The sequence below is a fragment of the Gopherus flavomarginatus genome, chromosome 1 (assembly GCF_025201925.1).
Source record: "Gopherus flavomarginatus isolate rGopFla2 chromosome 1, rGopFla2.mat.asm, whole genome shotgun sequence".
NCBI lineage: Eukaryota > Metazoa > Chordata > Testudines > Testudinidae > Gopherus > Gopherus flavomarginatus.
Window position 1 is genome coordinate 83,614,441 of NC_066617.1, and position 14,372 is coordinate 83,628,812.

At 39.0% G+C, this 14,372-nt stretch overlaps 1 protein-coding gene across 2 annotated transcripts in view; it reads left to right on the forward strand.

Annotated features, from left to right (window-relative positions):
* Positions 1–14,372, forward strand: part of TMTC3 (transmembrane O-mannosyltransferase targeting cadherins 3) — a 51,488-nt gene that overhangs the window by 3,611 nt on the left and 33,505 nt on the right. Inside the window, exons 2-5 of one of the 2 annotated variants that reach the window (XM_050934728.1) lie at positions 4,858–4,982; positions 7,047–7,263; positions 9,450–9,668; positions 14,095–14,194. In XM_050934728.1, the coding sequence (XP_050790685.1) occupies positions 7,075–7,263; positions 9,450–9,668; positions 14,095–14,194 (508 nt within the window). In that variant the 5' untranslated portion in view covers positions 4,858–4,982; positions 7,047–7,074. The remainder of the gene's footprint in view (positions 1–4,857; positions 4,983–7,046; positions 7,264–9,449; positions 9,669–14,094; positions 14,195–14,372) is intronic. The other variant, XM_050934737.1, reaches the window with a different exon arrangement.

Sequence of the window (14,372 nt, forward strand, 5' to 3'; positions counted from 1 at the left end):
TCTCACGATTCTTATGGGTCAATACCCCTTATTCTCTGCCTAGGATAGACAACTATCATATCCCCACCTGTCTTACCAGTAAGATAACTGAGATTGTGTCAACTGTTTGCCTATAGTGCAGGGAATAGACCCTAGGTCCTTAAGGTATAAGACTCAAGTCTTCCTCATTCAGCCACCCTGGCTTTTGAAATGACTATCAAATGTCAGTGCTTACTGATTCTGTCAGTAACAACTAGATCAGCAATTCTCAAATTATGGGTCCTGGGCTGGCTTAGACTTGCTGGGGCCTGGGGCCCAATCCCGAGAGCTTCTGCTTTGACTTCTTGGCCTGAGGCATTGGGGCTTTGGCTCTTTTTCTCCCCTACCCCTGCCCTGGGTGATGGAGCTTGGGCGGGCTCAGGCTCTGGTCCCGCCCCCTCCTGGGGTCGTGTAGTAATGTTTCTTGGCTGAAGGGGGTCACGGTGCAATGAAGTTTGAGAACTCCTGCACTAGTCTACAGTTCCTTTATCGAACTAAGAATAGAACCCAGGGATCCTGATTCCAAACATTCTAACGATGTCTTGCAAAAAAGTTTTGCAACGTATTTGGAAGGTGTGTTAGCTCCAGAGGTAGAAGATTGTGGCTTCAATTTGAAGGACTCTAATGTTGAGGTGAGTCAGTATAATTCACTGTATTGGAATTTCTGTCTTACCCATTTAAAGTTGCAGCCAGTTTTCAGTTTATAAATCTTCACATTAATTCTCCTTAATTCACCAAAAAAGTCAAATGGCCTTGGTCTCACAAAGGTAGGTTTTGACGTGACAAAGGTTTCACAAGGTAACTTCTCACAGAGCCAGAAACATAATCCATTTTTTTCAGATAGCAGAACCTGCTCATCCACTAAGGGTACGTTGACATGGTAGTTTTTACTCCCATAGCCTGAGCCCCGCAAGTGTGAGTTAGCTGACCCAGGCCAACCACAGCTGTGCTGTGGGTCTTTTATTTCAGTGTAGACATACTCTTAGTTACATTGCCTTTACAAAGACCTATGAGAGAGACACACGTTTGCCTAGCAAATAATGGTACATATTGACATTTCTGTATTGTGAATGAGAGAAGGAACTGCAGGAGAAAGGGATGATGGACTGGAGATTAGAAATGGGTTTTCTCCTGTGCGCTGCAACAGACATTTAATGTGATGGTGGGCAAATCACTTAAATCAGGATTTTCAGAGATGACCTCTAAATTTGGCCATAATCTCCCTTCTCTAAAATGGATGTCCCGATATTTCCCTCCCTCACAGAGGTATTGTGCAAATAAATATGATAATATTGAAGATACAAAACAACCAGGAGCCATGCAAGGGTTGGAGTTAGTGGGCTGATCACCTTGGATTTTTGCTATGTAAGAGGAGGAGGGCAAGGCCCAAGGGGACATAGAGTGAGCTGGGGATCCAGAGGTCAATGTTGGGCCAAGCTTTCTATGTAAAGAGCTATCCCAAGTGAACTTGGCTGAGTGCAGGCCTGACTCAAGTGCTGTGCTTGTGACACATTCCCCAGCGTGCAACCTGAAATGCTGTGTATCCTTAGTTCTCCAGCCTGGGATGCCTTTTACAAAGTTTTGCTAGTGAACCGTAAAACCTCTCTAAGCTCTGCTCACTCCTTAATTCACCAAAAAAGTCAAATGGCTTTGGCCTCACAAAGGTAGGCTTCGGCCTGACAAAGGTTTCACAAGGTAACTTCTCACAGAGCCAGAAACATAATCCATGTTCTTCAGATAGCAGAACCTACTCATCCACTAAGGGTATGTTGGCACGTACCTCCTTCTCTTACATAGCAAAAAAGGAGCATGCAAAGTCACTCCCAGCTGAATACATGAATGCTGTGCCCAGCCATCTATGAATAGATACAGGGCAACATCCTCATATCCCTTGGTCCCAGCCTTGCCCGCCAGAAATGTGCATCTTGTACTGTTTAGTAGCCCAATGGATGGTACAAGCTCATATATAGTCCGTCATTCAAACAGTGGGTAATGAATATGCACCTGCCCTGTTGACCTGAATAGAGATGACTTTTTTTTGTTTGTTTACACTCTCCCCTACTAACAAATGGTTGCTTCAACAATTAATAGTTTTCTAAAACCTGTTGTCAGTCCTTTGTTGTCTCTGAGGAGCTAGTCTGTGGGTGTTCCTCAGAATTAAAACATATCTCAGCAACAGCATATAATAAAATCTCATGGATTTACACACATACGTTTTAACAGAACAATGATTTTCAGCAGATTGAGTTTTCAAATGATACCTCACAAGGCATACTTTGTACAAAATATATCATAATCATATAAATGTTGTATATATGAGGTACTGGGTTTTACATGGGGTACACAATCACAACTTGGTGTAACATTTTAAAATTGCAGATAATTGGGCTGTTTCTTTAAGTGATACCATTTGTTTGTTAGCTCTCTCTCTAGCAGTGGCTGTTTCACCAGTGTCGAGGAGTAATGGTCATTGGTAACCAATAACCAAACAACCTCCTTAATACAAAGTATTATTTATTTAGAAAAAAAGCTTTTAAGAGAACACAAATATTAAAACAAAATAGACTATGCGCATGTCTAGTTTATCAGTTGCCTAACCATCTGTGTTGCTTGCTTGGAGTGCTCAGGATTGTGAGTCATCTTGTTATGCCCCCTCCCCCCTTTCGTCCTCTCCTTTGCTTCCAGTGAGAGAGAAAGAGAGATGCTTGTACATAACTAAGTTTCAGTTCCTTGACACTACCAGTCTGTTAGCCACCCAAATAATCTCTTTAGGGTTCTGCCAACCCTTCCTTTACCTTGCGTGAACAATAGATATACCCCCTGAGTCCCTTAGAAGTGTTCCCCTGTAGCATCTAGCCCTTAACCACTGGAGACTCACTAAAATTACCAGGTAAGCTGTTCTCAAAGGAATAGTGCATATACCAGTTTGTTTGGTTCAACGGAGAATCAGCTGCAATATAATATCACAACACTAGGATATATTTATAGTGAAAACAATCGTAAGTTTATTTTCAATGGCTAAGGTTTAAGAGATAGTGAACAAGGATAATGATGGAAACATAAATGATTACAGATAAAACAAAAAGTACCACACTTCCCAGAGTCTACACTTAACTTTAGACAAGGATTTTTGCCCATTAAAGTTATTTATCATACCTAAAGCCAACTCCCATCTTTTCCAAACTCCCAGTGTTTCCAAGCAGCATGGCTGGGATCCTCCTTTCGTGAATGCAAAAATTATACTTTTTGTTTCTACGGTGAAAGATAACAAAATGTCTTTTCACATTCTTTTTGTATCCCCAGAGTTCATTGTTTTGTCCCCAGAGTCAGAATGATGCCGTGGTTTATTCCCTATTGTCCTGTCTGCACGTTGTCTTCATATCCTCATGTTGATATCCAGGGCCGGCACCAGGCCCCAGCACGCCAAGCGTGTGCTTGGGGCAGCATGCTGCGGGGGCCGCTCTGTTGGTTGCCAGGAGTGCAGCAGGCAGCTCCAGTGGATCTCCCGCAGGCGTGCCTGCGGAGGGTCCGCTGGTCCTGTGGCTCCGGAGGAGCATCTGCAGGCACGCCTGAGGGAGGTCCACTGGAGCTGTGGGACCAGCGAACCCTCCGCAGGGACGCCTGTGGGAGGTCCACCGGAGCCGCGGGACCGTCGAGTGGCAGAGTGCCCCCCGCGGCGTGCCGCCGTGCTTGGGGTGGCGAAATGGCTAGAGCCGGCCCTATTGATATCATATGCAAGCAGTCTTCCATTGTGTTAGCTGATAACACTTGTTTTCCATCTGAATATACATCCCTTATCTGGCCAAAACCTGTTTGTCAACTCTGCCTGGGATACAGGCTCTAACATGTATTTTCAGTATGTATAAACAGCTCCTTAAATATCAATTGAATTAACATCTTGCAACAATTATGAGGACCAGTATACCATTAGCTTTTATTATAGAACACACATGACCTTTTTTTGCTTAAATGCTATGAAAGCAATGTATTAGGTGTAGTGAATTTATCAGGCCTGAAAGGAGTTGCTGCTAGAGAACAGTGTAGCCTATGCCAGTTGGCAGTGACGTGTTTGTAGGGTCACGCCATGTTCCACATTGGGATCGTGGTAGGTCTAAGCTTCCTATAGACTCCCCAGGACCCTTAGGGGCCGGCTGGCATTGTCTGTTCCCTAAGTCACAAACCATTTTTTTTTTCTCCAGCTTCATCTGCTTAGTCCTTGGATAAACACCACCCTTCCATAAGGGCAGGACTTCCCTGGCAGTGCTTTAACGTGACTTGTGTAGTCACGGCATAGCGCTCTTTTAAAAAAAAAAAAAAAACCACCTCCACGAGGGGCATAGCTACCAGTGCTGGGAGCACTGTCTACACTGGCACTTTACAATGCTGAAACGTACAACTCCCAGGGGGGTGTTTTTTCACACCCGAGTGAGACAGTTGCAGCACTGTAAAGTGCCAGTGTAGACAAGCCCTAAGAGCAGGTCACTTTTTTAACTGTTTATTGCTCTTTGATCTGTTAAGTCCCAGCCCCCGCAAAACAGCTGTGTCACTTTGACCTGTAATTGCCCTCTTGTTTGTTCTTCCCTACAGCCCCCTGCTAATCTAGAACAATATATTCATACAGGAAAGTCTTATAACCCAGCATGCAGTAACTTCACTTCACTGACCAAGTCTCATCAATATTAATAAAATAATTACTTCACAGTATTCTTAGATTATTGCATAGCAATTTATTGACTGTTTCTAGTGCTTGATGAGTTTACCAGACAACTGTGGAAGATGAAATTGAAAGGGAGGTTCAGTTTTAGTATTTTCCCTAAATATCATTTTTCATCTTTATAGAAAATTCCCATAAGCATGCAGTAAGTGTGATCAGGACTAATGCCAACAGTTTGAAAAAAAATTAAGTTCACTTCTTCATGAGCTTTCTACTGAGAATGCAGGTGAACAAAGTGTCCACTTGAGTAGTAAGTTTTAACTTTTTATTATTACAAATCATTACTTTTTTCGCTTGCAGTTGAACATCCAAGGTACTTAACTGAAGCACTTATTTTTTATATAAAAAGTTTCCTGTATATTTCAGAAGGTTGTGTTTATATGATTAGTTTTCTATTTAGTAGCTGTTTTGCAGAAACAAAATTATATTAAAAATGCAGTTTTAAAATTCTACAAAAACATTAACAGTACAGTCTATGCCATTAGGGTATGCTGCGAGTGCCCTCTTATTTGTGATTAGGATTTGAGAGCACTAGGGTTTTACAATTCTGTTATTTATACTAGAACTGTCAAACGATTTTAAAAAATTGCAATCGTGAGATTAAAAAAACTCATGATTAATCTGTTTGAATCATGCTGTTAAACAATACTAGAATACCAGTGTAAATTTATTATGTGTATTTTGGATTTTTTTACATTTTCAAATATATTGATTTCAATTACAACACAGTAGAAAGTGTACAGTGCTCACTATCTTATTTTTATTACAGATGTTTGCATTGTAAACAAGATAGACAAAAGAAATAGTGTTTTTCAATTCATCTCATACAAGTACTGTAGTGCAATCTCTTTATGAAAATGAAACTTACAAATGTAAAATTATTGGCTTTTTTAAGTAACTGCACTCAAAAACAAAACAGACTTTAGAGCCTAGAAGTCAAAGCTTGAAGTGGCGTATGAATGTTTAGCATATCTGGCACATAAATACCTTGCAAAGCAGGCTACTACAGTGCTATGCAAATGCCTGTTCTCACTTTCAGGTGATGTAAATAAAAAGCAGGTAGCATTATCTCCCGGAAATGTAAACAAACTTGATTGTCTTAGCAATTGGCTGAACAAGAAGTAGAACAGAGTGGACTTGTTTGAGGTGAATTGAAAAATACTATTTTTTTACAGTGCAAATATTTGTAATAAAAAATAATATAAAGTGAGTACTGTACACTTTGCATTCTGTGTTGTAATTAAAATCAATATATTTGAAAATGTAGATAAACAACCAAAATATTTATAATAAATTTAAATTGGTATTCTTATTGTTTAACAGTGCAACTAATACTGTGATTAATCATGACTTTTTAATTTAATTAGTTTTGCTTTAATTGAATGCATGAATTTGTGATTATTTGATAGCCTTAATCTATACCATTCGTAGGGCAGTGTTCTGACTACAAGTGTCTCTGGCAGCAAGGCTTATGGTATGTGATGGCCACTTTTGAGTTTTTTGTAAATTGAAATAAGTAAATGAAACAGCAGAACAGAGGTTTGTTTGGATGTAAGCCTTCATTAAGGGGAGAAAGTTTAGTCTCACCATTTTTGTTAATATTAGGTTTTGTAAAATTTGTTTTGAAAACCTCAGTTTTAAGCTTAAATTTATTACTGTGACCTCGTGTGTATAAATTTAGCTTTGAATGAATTTAGTTTTGTACTGTTTATACCAGGGGTCAGCAACCTATGGCACACGTGCCAAAGACCGCATGTTAGCTAATTTTTAATGGCACGCTGCTGGCACTCTGGCAGGCAGCAGCATGCCATTAAAAATCCAGCCCAGCCCACTCTTCTCCCCCTCCTCCTGCCCCCGCTGCCAGTTTGGGGTTCTGGCTGCCAAACCCTTGCCAGCCGGGGTCCCGGCCACAGGCCCCGCTCAGCCCGCTGCTGGCCTACGTGAACAGAGCCCCAGACCAGCAGTGGGCTGAGCGGGCTTGTGACATAAGATCAACATTTTAATTTAATTTTTAAGCTTCTTAAACATTTTGAAAATCTTGTTTATTTTACAATACAACAATATTTTAATAATATAATATTTAGACTTAGAGAGAGAGACCTTCTAAAAACATTAAAATGTGTTTCTGGCATGCGAAACCTTAAATTAAAGTGAATAAATGAAGACTTGGCACACCACTTCTGAAAGGTTGCTGACCCATGGTTTATGCTTTTTTTAATATGGATTGTTCTAAATCTACGTTCAACCGCTGAAGTTGAAATAAACTAAAATTGACATCAATAACATTTGTGTTCATGAAACTCCATTTTTCCAGATTTAATCCATGAAAGCTTGTGAAGAAGATGGCTGATGTTAGCCTGAAGGAAATAGCACTGATAGTAGGTGTGGTGGCAGCCTGTTACTGGAACAGTCTCTTCTGTGGCTTTGTTTTTGATGATGTTTCAGCAATTCTGGACAATAAAGACTTGCATCCTTCTACTCCTTTAAAAAATCTGTTTCAGAATGACTTCTGGGGGACTCCTATGTCTGAGGTAAATTGGCCATAAGATCTATTTAGTCTCAGAAATATTGTAAGTTCTTCCAAGTTCTCCTTTATCATTTCATTTTTGCAGAATAGTTTGTTCGATAGTTGGTAAATAATACTAATTTCTAATATGTTTTCCTGATTTGTGTTTTTATAAACTCATTTGGTTAATCAGCAGCCTCTTGCAACAAAATATAAACTAGGCCAGTATCACATATAATGCTTTTGTCCATCCAATCTTATTTTTTATATTAGAACTTGTAGTATCTGAACACTACCCGAGAATTAAAAACAATAACAAAAAATCCTAATAGTAGACTATTCTACAGAAACTGGAAGAAAAGATGGTCTTGTAGTTTGTGCAGTTGCCTAGTACTTGGGGGAGATGAGTTCCCAAACTTTGCCTTGGTCAAATCACTTCATCTCCCTAGATGAAATCCTGGCAAAACTCCTTTTGACTTCATTGGGGCAAGGATTTCACAATCTGTGCCTCACTTCCAAATATTTCCAAACCTCACATAAAGAATTCATTAATCTTTTGGGGGCACTCATTACTAAATGGAGGCATGGGGGTAGATAAGTACTGAGATAAGCCTCTATACGCAGTCTGTTATATCCTCAGGTCTGGTATTGGACATTCTGATTAATAGAAATACAGAGATTAAATAAAATATGTGCTTGCATATATTCACAGCTAAAATCATCTGCTAAAAAGTAAATGGTCTCACATATACAAAACTGCCAAGCTCTGTTTAATTGTAATGTAAACCTAACAGTTAAGTATTGAAATTTTTTCAGTTTGAGAGAAACTCAAAGAACTATTACAACACTTTAACCATTAGGAATGTGCTTTACTAGTAAACAAATCTACTCTCATTATTGGTTTAATTACCTCTAATATAGTCTCACTGTTTTACAATACGTAATGACTGTACTCTGAAATAAAACAAAATTTCAGATACATCAAATGTTTACCTATGTTAATTAGTCAGTTAATTAATTAGTTTCCTGATATTTGTTTTACAGATCACTCAACAATTTAAGAAATGTCAGTACAATCCATGTATTTCTTCATGAATATTAATTTATTTTTCTCAGTTTGATAACTTCCTAAGATTTAGTATCACAAGAATAAAATAAAATAAAATGCCATAAAAATAGTTTGGAAACACTTCCACATATTTTAAAATATATTTTTATGGCTGTGATATTATATCGTTTTAAGAAACATTCTTCTGACTATATAGCCATGAAATAGGATTTGGGACTTCTTACTAGCTGCCAGTGTTAGAATATAATACTGTAGATGTATTTGTAATTTCTGGTGCTTATATTAATAGCAATTGAAGTATCCTTTCAGGGAAGAGTTATATTAATATCCTACTTATTGTGACTTCACAGTCTTATGTCAATTCACACTCATTTCATATCTAAGGAAAATTCTCTTTATAATGACATATGGCAACACTATTAACTTCCAGTAATTTAGAAAGAGCTCTTCCCAAACTGTACATTCAGAATATCTAAATTGTAAGATTTATTTATCAATTAAACAGGATAATAATCTTTGAAAAACTATGCTAATCGTTTCATCTCAAATACTTCTTATTTAAAAATGTGTGTATTTTTAAGACATGCCAGACTGGAATGGTGTAAATAGCCTGGATGATAATGAGTAAAATAATACACATTTTATTATCACTTTTCTGGTTAAATCAGCTTTGAGTACACATTGTATAATTCAGAAGTGTGCTCATGAAAGCCAAGTAAGAACCTAGATAAATACAAACTTTGCTCATATCAAACTAATACATGTGTTAAAAAGAACTGAATTTTATTTTTATATTTTTGACCATTTTTATTAGTGCTTTATCTAGTAGAGCACCAGCTATGGTAAGTAGTGGATCAGACAGTATACTTGAAAAATATACAATACCCATTTGGAAGCTGGGGAAATGATCAAAATTAACTCTTTACATTTTTTCTATCCTCCTTAATTTTCCCTGGAATTTTAAATGATTGTCAGTCTTTACTTTCTGCTCCTAACTGCTGTGTAGTGCTGCTCTGTGCTGTTAATCAACTGGTGTGTTCGTCTTAGGTAGATGCACTTCAGTAGTGGAAAAAGTACTTGTGTATGGTTTAAATTGTATTAGTGTAAATTGATGATTATATGGTTTATTTATTTCCCTGTAGGAGAGGAGTCATAAGTCATATCGACCGTTTACTGTCCTCACTTTTCGTTTAAACTACCTGTTCAGTGAGTTAAATGCCGTTTCTTATCACCTCCTAAATCTGGTTTTTCATGCGGTGGTTTGCATAGTCTTCCTTAAGGTCTGTAAGCTTTTTCTGGACAACAGGAGCAGTGTAATTGCATCCTTGCTGTTTGCAGTACACCCAATACACACTGAAGCGGTAGGTAAACCTGAGAAGCTCATTTTTCATTCATTAACATTTTCGGCTCAATTTAATTTTATATGTGTATATGCTGTGTGTGTGTTAGTATATTGTAGCCTCTGAAAGTATTTATACTGCTGAGATATAAGAAAAAGTATCATAAAATTAAATGCATTTTAACAGTGAGGATTTAATATGGCTTTTGCTATTGTGCAAACAAAGTTCCACAGTTTAAATCTGTCCCAATTCAGATTTTGTGGCTTGTGTTAAATTACTTTTGATCTCAATCCAATTCATAGTGGACAAGTAGCTGCATTGCAAAACTAATAATTCAACACAATTCAGAACAGTTAGAAATAATTGACAGTCACAAAAGTCAAGGATGATCTAGTTCCTGTTTTGTGTTTTTGTTTAAACAAAGTTGTGGAAGCTTTTCCTGGAGCTGGTTAGCTTAGCTCATAGAATGAATGAACTTCTGGCATTTCCTAATAATTCATTTTACACTAAGTTCTACAAGGATTGGGTAGTGCTATGGTTACACTTTAAGTCCCTTCTGAAAGTGGTAATGGAGTTCCACTCCAGTTACACCAGTTATCCTGCCAACCTTTTTTCATTACTGTACAGCCATCCCAATAAGGCCTTTTTCCACAAGTTTGATGTGAAAATATCTGTGTGTTTTTTATCTGGAACGTACACTAGAGCCCTAAGGAACATAGTGGTTGTCGTACTAGATCAAACTTTTGGTCCATGTAGTCCAGTGTCCTGGTTTTGACAGTGACCAGTACTGGAAACTTGAGAAAGATGCAAGAATTTCCGTAGTAGACAGTTAGGGTATACTCTGCCCATACAGGATATTCTTCCTAAACCTTCGACTTGTTTCAGACTCACCATCTGTCTTGTTCGACACCAAAACAATAAACTTAATTATTGCCAAGAATACCTTGTCTACAGGGCTTTTTGATTGTATTTTTACTGCTTCAGCCAACCAGGCTTGTAGCTTGGAAATGTCACAACTCAATTCTTTTTGGAACGGAGAAGCTCTGGTTAGCTCACATCAGATCTGTTTCTATCTCAGAGATTTGGAAAGCAGCTACATGGTATTTTCTGTACATATTTCCAAGTGCATCTTTGCATAGATTGGGTTTCCATCCAGGATGACATTGTTCACAAACCTGTTCCTCAGACACTCCTAATCCCAAGAATTGTATTTGTCTCTGGAATTCTCTTTAAGTTGCCCACTTTTGAAAATTTTCTGAATATATCTTAGTCCTCCACAACTTTTTCAATTGTAAAGGAGTTCTTTCATATACACCAAAAAGAGAAACTAGTCCTGTTTTTCACCTTTTAAGGCAGGGGCTCTCAAACTGGGGGTTGGGACCCCTCCAGGGGTCACAAGGTTATTACATGGGGGGTCACGAGCTGTCAGCCTCCACCCCAACCCTGCTTTGCCTCCAGCATTTATAATAGTGTTAAATATTTTAAAATAAGTGTTTTTAATTTATAAGAGGAGTTGTACACAGAGGCTTGCTATGTGAAAGGGGTCACCAGTACAGTAACTCCTCACGTAACGTTGTAGTTATGTTCTTGAAAAATGTGACTTTAAGCGAAACAATGTTAATCCAATTTCCCCTTAAGAATTAATGTAAATAAGGGGGTTAGGTTCCAGGGAAATTTTTTTCATCAGACAAAAGACCATATTTTTTTTTACACACACACACACACACACACACACACACACACACACACACACACACACACACACACACACACACACACACACACACACACACACACACACACACACACACACACACACACACACACACAGTATAAGTTTTAAACAAACAATTTACTGCTGGTACACAGTGATGATGATTGTGAAGCTTGGTTGAGGTGGAGGGATCAGCGGGTTGGATATTTCCCAAATAATGTCTTACTGCTAAATGGTGAACTAGCAATTGGCTGAGCCCTCAATGGTTAACTCTCAGACTCTACAAGGCAGCAGGAATGGAGGGAGGAGAGACAGCATCCCAGACAGAGAGACACCCTGTGTGTGAGAGAGAGATGTGCATTTCCCCGACCCTACTCTTAAGTATACTGCCTTGTTAATTAGATTAGCTTGCTGAGACTGTAGCTGCTGCCAGCAAGCTTCCTCCATGCTGAGCCCTGTCATGTGTCCCGGCTTCTCTGTGGAAGATGGGGTAAGCGGGGTGCAGGAGCAGGAGGGAGGGGGACACCCTGACAGCCCCCCTTTTCCTTCCCTCCCCCCCCCACAGCAAGCAGGAGTCTTGGGGAGCAGCTCCAAGGCAGAGGGCAGGAGCAGCACATGGCAGTGGGGGGGAGAGACAGCTGAACTGCTGGCAATTGATAGCCTACTGGGCAGCTGCTGCACAGGGAATTTAGGGGGGTGGGGAGCTGATGTGGGGGCTGCCAGTCCACCCTGGTTCCAAGCCCCCACCAACTAGTTGCAACGTGCTGCTCTTCCTGCAAGGAATGGACAAAGCAGGCGGCTACCAAAGTTAGAAGGGAGCATTGCACAACTTTAAACGAGCATGCTCCCTAATTGATCAGCAACAAAACAATATTAACCAGGACAACTTTAAGTGAGGAGTTACAGTACAAAAGTTTGAGAATCAGTGTTTTAAGGCATGGTTAGATTTGATTTTTCTCTTGTTAACATCTCTAAAATAAGAAATAAAAAGATTAGCTTTAGCTTTAGGGCCCAAGAGTGGGAAGCGTATGTTTGGGGAAAATAATACTTACTTATAATTCTTGTTCTCTAAACATAGATCTCTGCATCACCACTCAACAATTTCCCTTAGAATTTGAAAACAAGTATTTAGAATATTTTTACCTTATTTTTAATTGTTTTTTTATTTGAGTCACCATTACATGCTTTTCAAAGGAAGGTATCTTATTAAGTGTCTCAGACTTCCAAAAATTTAAAGACCAGGGAGTTCTTGTCCAGTCTTGTGCTTCCAAGCTGTCACAGATCCAGAGAGGACTCATTTAGAATGTTAACCTCCTTTAGGATCACACTCTCACTGGGGTAAACCCCTCCTGCGATCAAACCCTGGAACCTTCTGCACACCCAAAGGGAACAATGCATCCCACCACTTCCTTAGATTGGAATGACTCTCAGGCAGCATTGTCAAAGCAGAAGGGTTTATTAGATGTCTGGAACAGAGCGTAGAAAGTTCTTAGATAGCATCGAGGATAGAAAGTTACAGCACAGTCTGTCTGGTTCAGTTCTGACCCTCCAGAGCCTCCTCTGCAATTGCCCCAGTCAAGAAGCATGTCTCGTGCTTCCAGTAGTCCAGACTATACTCAAGGGCACGTCCTCCATTCTTTGTTCTCATTCTCGGACAAAAACAGGTCACCTGGTCGTCCTCCTTAGCTCTTTCTTCTCCCGCTGGCTAGAACTGACTGGCTTCCTGCAGAGAGGGGGTCAGCAATCCCAGGTCTTTCATTGCTAGGCACTGAATGTCTGGGCCATTGTCTTCTGGGTTCATCATGGGTGTGAGGCCCCAGACAACCAGGTGTCAATTCCACCTGCATTGCTACAAAGAATAAGCCACCTTTTACCACCGCCTAGTTAACCATACAACACTTAGGGGAAACTGAGGCACACACAGAATTCATACAGAATATTAAGAAAAATTCCCACTTCATCACACAAGCACAAACCCAAGAGTAGCAATGCAGAGAGGCATGTTTTTGAGAGAGAATTACGAGTAAGTAGTTTATTTTCTCTGTCCTTTTATTAATTAATGTAAAGATTGACTTACCTCTCATCTGTACAGAAGCAGCTACTCATTTTAGTTCTTTTTGGCTAATAGTTTCTATTAGTGGTTCATGACTTGACCAAGTCACTCTATCTATAATTTTATCACTTTACTTCATTGCTGATGTGATACATTTTCTTTATCTTGCCTATTTACACACCCTTCTACAATGTACAGAGGAGATGTCTGTACCTTGTTTTAAAGTTATATTATAAAATTACAGTACCAATAAATTTAGGATAAGGTTCATACTACTCTCATGCTGCACAGTGAACTTTCATTGAAATCATATTGTATGTTCTTTGCAATGGTTATTCATAGTAAATACTCAGGCAATTTAATTGGTAATTTAATTAGATGGTACATGAGTAATTGCAGACATTTGCCACATGAGGGCACTTGAGGACTCTATATGTAATTATGAGAAACTGGTGGAAGTAGTTAAGCCGCAGTCTGATCTCAGATATATGGGTGCATTCTAAGTGAACTCAACAGGAGTTGCACTTACATACCTGAGGAAGATTCAGGCCCTATTTTAATTTTTATTTTTTGGTCTTATTTAGTTCTATCACTGGCTTCTAATTTCTGTAATATGAGCAATTTTCAAGACCTAATTCTGTTCAGAAGTTAACAGTGTTAACTTTTTCCCTCCCCATCAGGTAACTGGAGTGGTTGGCAGAGCAGAGCTTTTATCATCTATCTTTTTTCTAGCTGCTTTTTTGTCATACACCAAATCTAAAGGGCCAGACAATACCATAGGTAAATACCTAACATCATATATACATAACTGTTTTGATTTTTCTATATTGGTTTCAGGTAGTAAAATATAAACATAAATATTCTGATTAACCAGTTAGTCTTAAAGAAAGTCTCCTTAATTCAGACTACTGGTGCCTTGGTAATAACATAAATAATACTTGGTACTATAAAGTGCCTT